This window comes from Jaculus jaculus, chromosome 17 (genome assembly GCF_020740685.1).
Source record: "Jaculus jaculus isolate mJacJac1 chromosome 17, mJacJac1.mat.Y.cur, whole genome shotgun sequence".
Taxonomy (NCBI): domain Eukaryota; kingdom Metazoa; phylum Chordata; class Mammalia; order Rodentia; family Dipodidae; genus Jaculus; species Jaculus jaculus.
This window is the reverse complement of record NC_059118.1, coordinates 27,133,067-27,146,539: the sequence shown is the minus strand read 5'-3', so window position 1 is coordinate 27,146,539 and position 13,473 is coordinate 27,133,067. Positions and strand designations below refer to the sequence as shown.

Genomic DNA, 13,473 nt, shown 5'->3' with positions numbered 1-13,473 from the left:
TTGAGGTCTTCCATTTCTTGATTTCCTTTCAATTTATCCACATCTCTTTGGAGGGTCCTAATGTTTTCTTCCATAAGTAAGCCTACTGTCAAAGCTGAACAGCTCTAGGAGACAATTCTGTTTAATTTCGTTGATGCGACTGTTGGTTCTTTAATAGTTTGCTTCAAGTTCAGTGATTTCTAAAAAATATTTTATTTATTTATTTGACAGAGAGAGGGGAGAAAGAGAGAAAGAATGGGTGCATCAGAGCCTCCAGCCACTGCAAACAAACTCTAGACATGTGTGCCCCTTTGTGCATCTGGCTAATGTGGGTTCCGGGGAATCAAACCTGGTTCCTTTGACTTTGCAGGCAAATGCCTTAACCGCTAAGCCATCCCTCCAGCCTGATTTTTTTTTTTTTTTAATCAGCGGCTCATTGGTTGTTGTGTTTTCATTTTGGGAGTTGATTTCTGTATGGTTTCATCGGAAGCTTCCATAGTAGGACCAATCTCTGTTTTCTGACTTTCATTGGTTTTTTTGCATTGTTGTCTACCCATTTTAGGAAGACTATTTTGTTAAGGAGGAAGCAAGTTTGTATCCTTTGGCCCATTCACCTTCTAAGTCAAGTGAACAGAGCTGTTGGTACCTAGTGGCCAGTCAAGATACCAGAGCAAAAGGCCTGATTCCATAGCTCACACAGGAGCCAGGCCTCTCCAAGCAAGGCACAGTGGGACCTACCAGGCACAGGGGACTAGGAGGAGTAAGGGAACAGGGATCTGGCCTACTTCATTCTGATCCCTCCAGGACATAGGCCGTTGCAGGCAACCTTAACTGGGGAGGTGAGGGGAGCCCAGATATAGGGGTGTGGTCTACTCACTCCAGTGGGCTATGGCCACCCACACACTGATGTGCAAGGAACTCAGACCCTGGTGGTGGGAGGAGTCCAGATATAGGTCCTTCCTACTCACTCCATACTGCTGTGCCAGCCTACACACTGACTGCACAAGAAACTCAGACCTAGTGCATGCCTTTAATCCCAGTACTCGGGAGGCAGAGTTAGGAGGATTGCCATGAATTTGAGGCCATCGTGAGACTACATAGTGAATTCTAGGTCAGCCTGGGCTAAAGTAAAACTGTACCTCAAAAAACCAAAAATATACACACACACAAATATATATGAGAGAGAAACAGGTCAGCCTGGGCTAGAGTAAGACCCTACCTTGAAAAACAAACTATAAAGTTGATCCCTATGTGATGTCTTTGTAATACATTCAAATTCACGTGCATCCCCTAGTGCATCTGGCTTATGTGGGTCCTGGAGACTCAAACTGGGATCCTCTGGCTTTGTAGACAAACACCTTAACCACTAGGCCATCCCTCCAGCCCTAACATGTCGTTCATTTTCTTTTTGTTAAATTTTTTTTTGTTCATTTTTATTTATTTGAGAGTGACAGACAGAGAAAGGCAGAGAGAGAGAGAGAGAGAGAGAGAGAGAGAGAGAGAGAGAGAGAGAGAGAGAATGGGCATGCCAGGACCTCCAACCACTGCGAACAAACTCCAGATGCATGTGCCCCCCTCTGCATCTGGCTAACGTGGGTTCTGGGAAATCGAGCCTTGAACTGGGGTCCTTAGGCTTCACAGGCAAGCACTTAACCACTAAGCCATCTCTCCAGCCCATGTCTTTCATTATTAGAGAAGTATTGACTCTGAATGAAGAACACAAATGTAGAACAGTTTCATATTTCAAACCTGGCTTTCTGATTTGTCAGCTGAGAGACATGTTACTGAACCCTCTCAAAGGTTTGGTAACTGACTAAATGAAAGATGACCAGAGTACTTAACCTATCGGTTACTGTGACTATTAAATGAAATTCTCCAAATAAAACACAGTGTATACAGATTGCTGAGCACAATGCTTGGTTCATTGGTAGCATTCAATAAATGCCAGCTGCTATGGCCAGAATGTTTTAATTGTCTAGTACTTCTAGTTTAGCATCATGGATTATGTAGCATCTGTATTTCAAAAAGAATAAAGGAACCAACATTACTAATGTTAAAATTTAACAGTCTTTTAAACTTTGAGATTTCTTTTTAAATTTTAGCTTTGAGACTTTCTGTCAAAACAATGAAAATATAAAATTCTGCCTTTGTACTGTAGGATATTGAACTTTTCTGTAGTCCATTTCATTGGGAAAAAAATCTTCTATAGCAACTTTGATTAGGGTGTTGCATGTTTATGACCTTTTCCCCTACCCATCTAGCAAGTCCCAGACCAAAAATGAACAGAAGACCACCCAAATAAAAATTTCAAAAGGAGAGTCTTTATTAAGCCGGCCATTGTCTGTCCCCTCACAGCAAGGGGGAGAGCAGCCCCATCCTACTTTTGCAATGAGTTTTTAAAGGCAAAACATTCCTTTACAATGATCTGAAAAACCCTAGCCAGCCCTTCCACACACAATTGTCTTTAGCAAGAACAAGCAAGCAAACAAGATTACAAAAGCAGAATTTTTGCAGCTAGCACCAGGTATGAAGCAGATACCAAATATCAGGACATCTTGACCTCAGGGTGAGAGCAAACACCAGATGCCTTACTGGGACCTGTGCATGCCCTTATAATTAATGCTGTGTGCTAATCTTAAATATCTTATGGCTCCTTGAGAATGACAAGATGGCTGAGTGGCCTACGATGGCTTCCCATACATCTGTTCACCAGAGGTTGTTTCACTCACAGTTTTGTCTTAAATGTGATACTCTTATGAACCATAATTTACCAAATTCTTGCTATTTTACTGTATGAATCAACTTTGAGTACTATTAGCCAGATTTAACATACAACCACCTAAGGGTTAAAGAATTTAAGTAACCATATGTTATTTACTAATGGAACAGTCATTATTATCCCCTTTAAGACTTTAAGAAGTATATATGAATCAGATAGCCTACTTTTGTATTGTAAGTGTTAAATTGTAAAAGAAAACTTGGCTTTGTGTACATTTGAAATTTACAAAATTATTAAAATGTTCTGGGTGCCTGGAGCCCTTAGACAGCAGAGTTCCATCTGTTTGAGAAAGAAGAATTGCAAGCAAGACTTTCACTGAGGAATCGTGAAAGGATTAGAAGGAACAGTCAAGAATGAGCTCTTCCTCAGGGCTGGAGAGATGGTTTAGTGGTTATGGCACTTGCCTGCAAAGCCTAAGGATCCATATTCAGCTCTCCACATCCCATGTAAGCTAGATGCACAAAGGTGAGGCAAGCACAACGTTGCACATGCCCACTAGGTGGCACAAGCATCTGTAGTTCAGCTGCAGTGGCTGAGGCCCTGGTGTGCCAATTCTCTCACTCTCGTTCTCACTCACTCTTAAACAGAAGAAGAATAAGAATGAACTCTAAGGTCTAAGTCTCCACTAAACCTAAAAACTGGAATAAATGCTACAGATTAGGAATTAATTAAAGCCCTCTCAGAGCAGACGGAGACAGAAGAAAGCATTTGAGTTAAATGTGATCAGTACTCTGAGCCTAACATGGGAGGCTCTGGGAATGTACAAGGGGCAGTCAATTTTAACTAATTAGGGAAGATTTTTCTGGAGACTATGACATGAAAATTAACAGATTTTTTTGAACCACTTCAAGAATTTAAATGCTACCATCTTTTTTTTTTTTTTTTTTTTTTTGGTTTTTTGAGGTAGGGTCTCACTCTAGCCCAGGCTGACCTGGAATTCACTATGGAGTCTCAGGGTAACCTCGAACTCATGGCGATCCTCCTACCTCTGCCTCCCAAGTGCTGGGATTAAAGGCATGCGCCACCACGCCCGGCTAAATGCTACCATCTTTTGACCATACAATGTTAAGCAAATAAAAGTTTAGAATTAAAATGTTGAATGAATAGTATTATGAACAGGGCTGGAGAGATGGCTTAGCGGTTAAGCACTTGCCTGTGAAGCCTAAGGACCCTGGTTCAAGGCTCGATTCCCCAGGACCCACATTAGCCAGATGCACAAGGTGACACATGCATCTGGAGTTCATTTGCAGTGGCTGGATGCCCTGGCATGCCCATTCTCTCCCTCTCTCAAACAAATAATTTTTTAAAAAGTAGTATGAATCGATGACTAGACATGTCTTTGTTGAATAAGGATTTAGAATCGAGCTTCAGCTCAGTAGAATGGCCTTACTTGGCCAGGTACAATATAGATGTTTAGGAACAAAACAGCCAATCCAGAATGTACACGTGTGTCTGACAAGATCCTTAAAACACCGAGAAACTCTGGGGTATGGATGGAATACTTTTGGCAAATGAAAAACCTTAGCAGACACCTCTCTAAAACTTACTAGAGGATAAACAATGGGCTTCATTTTTATGATTAAAATACTTCCAGATCCTCCTTGTGAAATCTCCTATTAAAATAGAGCTTTTACAGGTACAAACTATAACTAATTCATTATGCATTATTTTATCAGGATGGTTTAGGTATGCATATCATGCTTCAATCTGCTCAAAGCTCTTGTTTTGTATATTATGTGTGCTTCCATGTGTGTCTGCTCAAATTCTTACAAACCATCTTCAGAAGGAAAAAACAGGAAACACATACACCTGACAGACCACCTTAATGCACAGTAATCTCATCATTTCTGAGCAAACAATATGACTGTATTTCCTCTAAAAGTTAAATGAGAATGTAATTACAGGCTGCTTGGAATAAGTGAAGGCTTCCCTGAGAAACTTACAGACATATAAACTGTGAGCTCATTTCCTGTATAACCTGACAAAAAAGGGTTATTTCTGTGGTAAGCAGTGTCTAGTTGTGTAAGAGGACTTGAGTTTTCTGTAAAGACCAGACAAGTCTTTAAGTATTGCTCCCTGGGGCCCCATAGGCCCAAGAACTAGGCCCTGGAGCAAAGGAAGGTTAGAGAGGCCTTAGCTGGTCCCAACCTTCCACTTCTAGTATAAACTAATCCTCAGAGATGGAGTTTCATGGGAGACACAATAATGTGATGTTAGCTAATATTCAGTGGTTACGGAGAACCTTATTTAACTATTCAGTTCTATGAGGCTATGTACTGACATCTCCATTTTCTATGTGAGAAAACAACTCTGGAAGGCATCTATGTTCACCAACACCACACCAAAACTAAGCTTTGGAAAAAGTTAATAACTTGATACAAAATTACTGGAGGGAATGTTGAAAATGGGATTCAAACTAGGTGGTCTGACTGCAAAGCCACACATTTCAAATGTCTATTAACTGGAATTTTTGCAGATGAAAGTCTGGATAACACGTGGCTAAACAGGACTGACACCATGATTCAGACTCCTGGCCCCCTGCCAACCCCACAGCTCACATCCACTGTTCTGCGAGAGAACACCCGGCCCATGGGAGAACAGATTCAAGAACCCGAGTCTGAACATGGTTCGGAACCGGACTTTTTACACAAGTAAGTATTAGAGGTTTATTTTCTTAGTATAAAACCACTGCTTGATTGTACTCATCAGGGCCCATTGCTGGTCACACTTTGAGAAGATGAAAGCAAATGGGGTAGTATGTATGCAAAGGTATATAAAATGTCTACAAACACTTATGGATATCGTTTCCTCAAAGCTCACTCTGTCACTGGTCTACATCTCTAGCTCTAAAAGTTTTTTCTTTGTTTTTGTTTATCTTGTTTTTCAGCCCTAAATGTTTCTGGTTTTTGTTTGAGACTGAGTTTCAAGTAGCCAAGGCTGGCCTCAAATTTGCTATGTAACCAAGGATGACCTTGAATTTCTTATCCTGCCTTAACCTCCTAAATACTAAGATGAGAGGCCTTCCCAACTCTAATTGACTTTGGTTGGTTGAATTTGTTTTGTTTCGTTAAGTTTCCAGGCATGGTCACACAGCCCAGGCTAGCCTCAGACATGGGATCCTTTGAGTGTATGTTGGCTTCATGAGTGCTGGGGATTAAGGGCGCTCCACCCCGGGCTCAAATTCAGAAACATAGGGATCTAGTAATAAACAACATTATGCTACTTAACTAGTTTAGTTTTCTTATCTTTTAAGATAGAATGATAATTTCCCCACCTACCAACATCACAGGAATCTATTAAAGTGAATTGGAGTACTGGACTAAGGAGGACTTTGGGAAAAGCTTAGGAACACTGGATAAATGTCATTGCATTCTTTGTTTTGTCTATAATGGGAATAATTCCTCTCTTTGCCCAGTTATTTATGTTGCCATGTTGCCAGTGATAGTATATTCTGTTCTTTTTTTTTTTTTTTTTTGGTTTTTCGAGGTAGGGTCTCACTCTGGTCCAGGCTGACCTGGAATTAACTCTGTCATCTCAGGTAACCTTGAACTCATGGCAATCCTCCTACCTCTGCCTCCCGAGATTAAAGGCGTGCGCCACCACGCCCGGCTCTGTTCTTAATTCTTTAACAAATATTTTTCTTCTCACAAACCTCTGAATGTAGAGTGTCTCTCTCACCAAGGGCTAATTTCAATGAGACTAGCATTTGCATGTTAGGCATGCCTGTTTTTTCTCAGAGACACTTGAGAAAATAATGCAGATTACTACCTTGGCAAAGACCTGAGAGTTTTGCTAAGCTTTCCTTTTGCAGCTCTACACAACTTTCAGCTGCCAGGCCAGCATCATTTCTGTTCCTTGGGAGCTGAGTCTCCAGCTACTGGAAATGGTATAGCAACTTACAACAGAAATCTGAGATGTGCTCTTATTTGGCAGAAATTTGGTACATGTAGTTTAAGGATTAATTACTAGCCCCAGCCTGCTTCTCATGGAGATTATAAGGCTATTTGGGCATAATTTACTACATTTTTTACAAAGGCACTGGAATAAGTCCAGCTAATTCCCTCACATGGGAATTAAGCCAGCCAATGTGGTTTTCTTATCATGGGGCTGATTCACTCAATACATTACCTGCTGCCACAAAACAAATAATAGTACCCTCTCTTAGTCCTCAGATGCAGATCTCTTGGTTAGGCCAGCCGAAGTTAGAAGACTTAAACCGGAAGGACAGAACAGGAATGAACTACATGAAAGTGAGAACTGGAGTGAGGCACGCTGTGTAAGTGTTAAACAAAAATGTAGCAACTGTGATGCTGATTGTCTTGAGTATCTTTGTTTAGTCTTGGGAATTAAAATTACAGTTCTGGATGTGTTATGCTGCATAGGGTAGCAGTGGAGGCATAAGCTCTTAAAGCTCTCTACATTTAAGTTCTAAGCTGTGGCTGTATTACAGCCTCAGCCAAGTTCTGAAACACCTATGCCTTGGAATCCTTATTTATGAAATTGAGCGAATACTTTTTAGCAGAAATAGGGGGAATTGATACATAGCTAACTAAACATTTTATTCTATATATGTTCTTTGTTACAATTCCTCCTGGTAACATGGAATCTTGAATGAAATGATCCCTACAAGAATTATCCTTAGTCGTCTTAGAGTTCGTTATCATAACTTATATAATCTATAGATCATAATTAGAAAGTATGATAATTAAAGCTAAGATTCCAAATTGGATGAATGTAAACATCTCTGGCTACCCTTTCTTGAGGGCTTGTTTGGAGGTTCTAGCAAGGGAGCACAGCTTCTCATACACCCTGGACCGAAGACCAGTCCTCCTCTATTCGGGGATGGTTGTCCTCTTCAAATGAGCACACAGCTTTGGGAGGAAGGACACCTGCCTAGCCAGCCAGATTGTCCTCACATCCCTGACTACCATTTCTTTACTAGTCGGGGTCTAATGGAGGAAGATGCTGAGCCCATCTTCGAAGATGTAATGATGTCATCCCGAAGCCAGTTAGAAGATATGAATGAGGAATTTGAAGACACCATGGTTATTGATCTGGTAAGGAATTTACTACCTTTTTTCCTGTTAAAATGTGTGTGGAGGGGCTGGAAAGATGACTTGGTGAGTAAGGGCATACATGAGGACCTCAGTTCAATCCCTAGCACCCATGTAAAAAGCCAGGCATGACTGCTCAGCACTGAGGAACAGCAATAAAAGAATTGTTGGCCTCTCTTGTTAGGGTAGGAAGATGGATTAGCAGTAAAGGTGTTTGCCTGCAAAGCTGAAGGACCCAGGTTCAATTCCCCAGGACCCAAGTAAGTCAGGTGCACAAGGTGGCACATGCAGCTGGGGTATGTTTGCAGTGGCTAAGGTCCTAGTATGCCCATTCTCTCTCTCGTGTAAATCAAATAAATGCCAGGTGTGGTGTCACACACCTTTTTAAAAAAATCTGTACTTCACATAAAAGCCAGATTCTCATTCTTTTTTCAGATTTGACCCTTAACATTTGCACTTAGGATAGTATCAGTAATACTAGTTGATTAACATATTTTAAAAACTGTGATACTTATTTGTAAGCAGAGAGAGACAGAGTATGGGTGCTCCAGGGCCTCTAGCCACTGCAAACAAAATCCAAATACATGCACCATTTTGTGCGTCTGGCTCTATATGGGTACTAGGAATCAAACCCAGGTCACTAGGTTTTGTAGGCAAGTACCTTAACTGATGAGTCATCTCTCCAGCCAGATTATCACAGTTTGTCGAACAAAAAAAATATTGATTTCTCTTTTCAGCCCCCATCAAGGAATCGGCGCGAGAGAGCTGAGCTGAGGCCAGACTTCTTTGACTCTGCAGCTATCATAGAAGATGATTCAGTAAATATTAGATCATTGCTTCTTTGTATTTATTTATTTATGAGCTCTGCAGAAACATGAAAATAATTTTCTTTTTCATTTTTCCAGGGATTTGGAATGCCTATGTTCTGAAGTCTGAAGAAAATTTACAAATCTGGAACTCTATTATTTAGAGCTAGAGGCCTATATACTGTGATAGCTTGTATGGGGGAAAAAACACTTTTGACGTGATCTGGATTTGTTTTTTAATCAAATGATTAAAGGTCATTCCTTTTGCAGTGACAGAGGAGCATGTAAATTACCACGGTGAATGTCACCTTAGAAAGACTGACCCAGAAAATCATTTGTGCCCTAATATTGGACTTATCTCAGTACAGATGTGTGTGTTTTTCTGATGGGAGGAAGAAATTTTAAATTTTTAAAACAGCAGTCAAAATAAACACTGTTATACGCCTGTTTTATGAAAACTCAGTGTTGAGTAAAAAAAAAAAATATTTTTAACTTTATTTTCCTGTTGTACAATTTAAAAACCGTTTTAACATTTTGCCTTTTTATGTTTTAAAAGCTAACCATTTTTTATTAAACCTATAAGTAAGCAGCTCATCCTAATCACCGAAGAGTGTTTTTGGAGCTCACTGGATTTGGTTGACCTTGTAGAACACAGAAATATTGAAAGAACAGAACATTGACAAGCTAAGATGAAATTCTGACACCGTGCATTTCTGCCAAAAACCACACACCCTATGTGGATATGGATATTAAGTCCCAGATTTTATATACTCTTGAATAAAAAGGTTTATTTTTATTTATAAGTGGGCATAAAATAATAAATGTCCATACAGCCATTTTTCCAACAGATGCTGTACACCATTCATTTTATATAGAATAGGGAGATTCAACTACAGTGCATTTTCTATTGGTATTTGTTCTGTGCATTTTTAGCAACTTCTACCAGCAAATAAAGTATTCTCAGTAAAACAAAAATGGTTCTCAAGTTATCAGTCTGCTGTTTTTACCACTTGTTTTTCATGCCCTGCCAAATTCAAGTCACATAAACTTTTTTTCTTATAATCATGAAGAAATCCTTTGTCACTCAAAAGTGACTTTAAGTGTAACATAATTGTGTCTGTGTCTCATGCACTTAATGCCCCTAGAGCGCTAATTTTGTAAATTAAGTTTACCAATTATAGACGTCTGTGCTTAGAGGTGAAGTTCCTATGCTTACCTTGAGTTACAGCTCCATCTCAGTGTTAAGTGTGCATAGCAAGAACACTTCTTTGGGGGAAAGAAATTATGAACCTTCAGGACAGTCTTCAGTGGTTTAGTTATAATCTGCTTACTTTTATGACATGCTGCTACTGTTTTTAAAAACCCACTTACTTAGTTTCTTCCTTTCTGATTTTTAATGTAAGCCTCTGAATTTCCAATCCATCCACAGCTGTTTCTGGGCTGGTTTTTAAAGTAGCTGTAAAAGAATCATGAGGCTTTCCCTTTTTACCAAAAATAAAAAGCATTTTTTAAAATTCTGTGAACCCAATGATTATCTTTTGTGTGGGAAAGCAAAATGGATGATTTTATTCATCCTTTTAGTACACAGACATGAGACAAAATTTTTTTTCTCAACATTTGTACAGTTAAAAAACAAAAAGAAAAACTTGGTCACCAAAAATGTTTTACCTGCTAATCCAGCAAGTCCTGGACTCCAGTTATGAGATGTGGAGCCTCATTTCCTCCTAGAAATGTAGGCTTCACTGGAAGTCAAGGGGCAGGAATGACTGAACTGGCCACCCCGGCCCCACTTGCCAGTGGCTCAGGCCGGGGGACCCTGGCACTTGCACAGACTGGTCCTTTGCTTGACAGTCTCCTGTGGAAAACATGCTGACAAAAAAGTACAAACATGCAACAACCACAAAACCGTTTAAGACTTACTCCACTGGGTTTCCACTTCGGTTTGAAGTCAGATTTTTGTATTTTCAGTGTCTCCTTGATTGGTTTTGCTAGTAATTCTGTAAATTGTACATTTGCAATATGAAGTTTTTTTCCTTTTGTACAATTTGAAACTGATGCTTCACCTTTCCTTTAATAAACTATTCAAAATCAGGTTTGTGGTAGTCATCCTATTGCTCCTAGGTAAAGCTTTAAGAACACTGTTTCTCTCCTGCTCTAGAGTGCATGTTCTTTAAGATAGTTTGTTAAATGATAGCAAAATTATCATATTAGAAAGATTTTATTTTCAAAAGGGGGAAGGGCTAGAGAGATGGCATAGAGTTAAGGTGCTTGCCTGCAAAGCCAAAGAACCCAGGTTCGATTCCCCAGGACCCACGTAAGCCAGATTGCACAAGGTGGCGTATCTGGAGTTTGTCTGCAGCAGCTGAAGGCCCTGGTGCACCCATTCTCTATCTGCCCCCCCGCCAATAAAATAAAAAGGTTTTTTAAAGTTAGGACTCACTTGTGATTTTTCTTTCACTCCTTGGATTTCCCTGGAAAGAATGCCTACAAGAGGACTATGCATAGCCAAAGTTTTGGATGAGGCTTTGAGGAACAGCCACTACCTCTTGCCTTAGCTCCTAGAAGTGGTCCATGGAAATGTGCCCAGATTCCACACAGGTGCAGAAACAAAGGTTTTCACACCACAACCTACGCCCATTTGTGTTCTCTGGCTTGAGATCATGAAGTAGTCCTAGGTAAGGATGTTGGGGAGAAAGTCACCAGGACAGCCAAGGAAGGAATGGTGCATGAAGAGGTCATGGTTTTGCCTGCAAGTGACTTTCACTTGGGATAAACAGGCTTAACAATCTGAATAATTTGCTATTCTGTGCCTATTCACAGAAAGGAGTGTCTTTGTGGAAAACAGGTTTTCATTGTGTCCATTTTTCCTCTCAGGTGATACTCAAGGTTCTACCCCTGCCCTCCTGAATGTCTTCAGGAGAGTGCCCCCATCATGCACCACTTTTTGAAGAACATTTCTGTTTCCAAGGATATATAATGGAAATATTTTACCACAGAACAATAGGAACCCAAGACAGTACAGCTGAGGCTACCTCATCCACTGTAGTATGTCAAATGGATTTCCCATCAAGTGACCACAACTCCAAATGGTAGGGGATGACTGGCAGAAGTGTAAGAACATGAGGATCAGTAGTTCTCAGTACAAAAGTGAACTCACAAGTCTCTAGAAATCTTCTGGAAGTAGTAAGACAAAATATTCATAGCTGTCATATGGGATGTCTCAGTTCTATGCTGTGTTAACCATCTTTGAGTAGACTGCATCTTAAACAACAGGAAAAGAATTTGCATGTCAAGGGCTGAAGACATGGCTCAGTGGTTAAAGATGCTTCTTTCAAAGTCTGACAGCCCGGGTTCAATTCCCTCGTACCCACATAAAGCCAGATGCATCTGGATTTTGTAGTGGCACATGTATCTGGAGTTCATCTGCAGTGGCTGGAGGCCCTGGTACACCCACTTTCTCCCTCTCTCTTTCCCTCCCTCTCTCTGTTGCTCCCAAATAAATAAATCAACTGGGTGTAGTGGCACATGCCTTTAATCCCAGCATTCAGGAGACAAAGGCAGGAGGATTGCCATGTGTTTGAGGCCACCCTGGGACTACATAGTGAATTCCAGGTCAGCCTGGGCTAGAGCAAGACACTACTTCAAAACAAAAAAAAAGAAAAAAGAAAAGGAAATTACAGACCAATCTCTCTCATGAACATAAATAGATTCTCAACAAAATACTGGCAACACATCAAAAAGATCACTCAACATAATCAAGGGGGATTCATTTCACAGTTGCACAGATGGTTCAACCAATGCAAATGAAAAACTAATATACCACATAGACAGACACAAGGACAAGAGTCACATGATCATGTCAATAGAGGCACAAAAGGTATTTGACAAAAGTCCAATTCCCTTCATGTTAAAAGTCCTGAAGCGAGCTGACTGTAGTGGCACACACCACACACCTTTCTTTCTTGTTGTTCTTGTTTTGCTGAGGGAGGGTCTTGTTAATCCCAGCACTTGGGAGGCAGAAGTAGGAGGACTGCTGTGAAATTGAGGACAGGAACTACAGAGTGAGATCCTACCTCAAAACAAACAAACAGAAAAGCAATGAAGAAACCAGAAATAGAAGGAACATATCTCAACATAATACAGGCTGCTTATGACAAACCCACAGCTGACAAATAGGGAAACTCAAAGCTTCTCCACTAAAATCTGGAACAAGGCAAGAGCGTCCATTTTCTCCACTCTCACGTAACAGAGTACTGTCCTAGCTCCAGTCATACAAACAAAAGGGACACAGGGCTGGAGAGATGGCTTAGCCATTAAGGTGATTGCCTGTGAGGCCTAAGAACACATGTTCAAATCTCCAGGTCCCATGTAAACCAGATACACAGTGACACAAGCGTGCAATGTCGCACATGTGCACAAGGGAGTGCACGCTTCTGGAGTCTGTCTGCAATGGCTGAAGGCCCTGGAGCACCCATTCTCTCCCTCTCCCTCTCTCTGTGCCTCTGTCCCTCTTTCCTCTCAGTAAAATTAAAAAAAAAAATCCATCCAGTTGACATGAGACCTCTGAGGTTAACGCTTTGTAAAGGGAGAGAAGAGGGGGAAATTTTTTCAATAAATAAACAAAATAAAAGGGATACAAATAAGAAAGGAAGTCAAATTATCGCTATTTGCAGATGATGTGATTTTACAAATAAGGAACCAGAAAACTGTTCGAGCTAATAAGCAAAGCAGCAGGAAACATAATTAACACATGGAGATCAGTAGCCTTGTTATGTACCAAGAATAAATGTGCTGAGGATGAAATCAGGGAAACATTCCCATGCACAATTAACTACAATAACAATGATGATACCCT

The 13,473-nt window shown here is 40.5% G+C and overlaps 1 protein-coding gene across 1 annotated transcript in view; it reads left to right on the top strand.

Moving 5' to 3' along the window:
• Positions 1 to 10,709, top strand: part of Stag1 (stromal antigen 1) — a 476,250-nt gene extending 465,541 nt beyond the window's left edge. The window contains exons 30-34 of the mRNA XM_004664349.2: positions 5,235 to 5,409; positions 6,924 to 7,034; positions 7,701 to 7,815; positions 8,550 to 8,630; positions 8,718 to 10,709. Coding sequence (XP_004664406.1) covers positions 5,235 to 5,409; positions 6,924 to 7,034; positions 7,701 to 7,815; positions 8,550 to 8,630; positions 8,718 to 8,741 — 506 coding nt within the window. The 3' untranslated portion in view covers positions 8,742 to 10,709. The remainder of the gene's footprint in view (positions 1 to 5,234; positions 5,410 to 6,923; positions 7,035 to 7,700; positions 7,816 to 8,549; positions 8,631 to 8,717) is intronic.
• Positions 10,710 to 13,473: the final 2,764 nt, after the last annotated feature.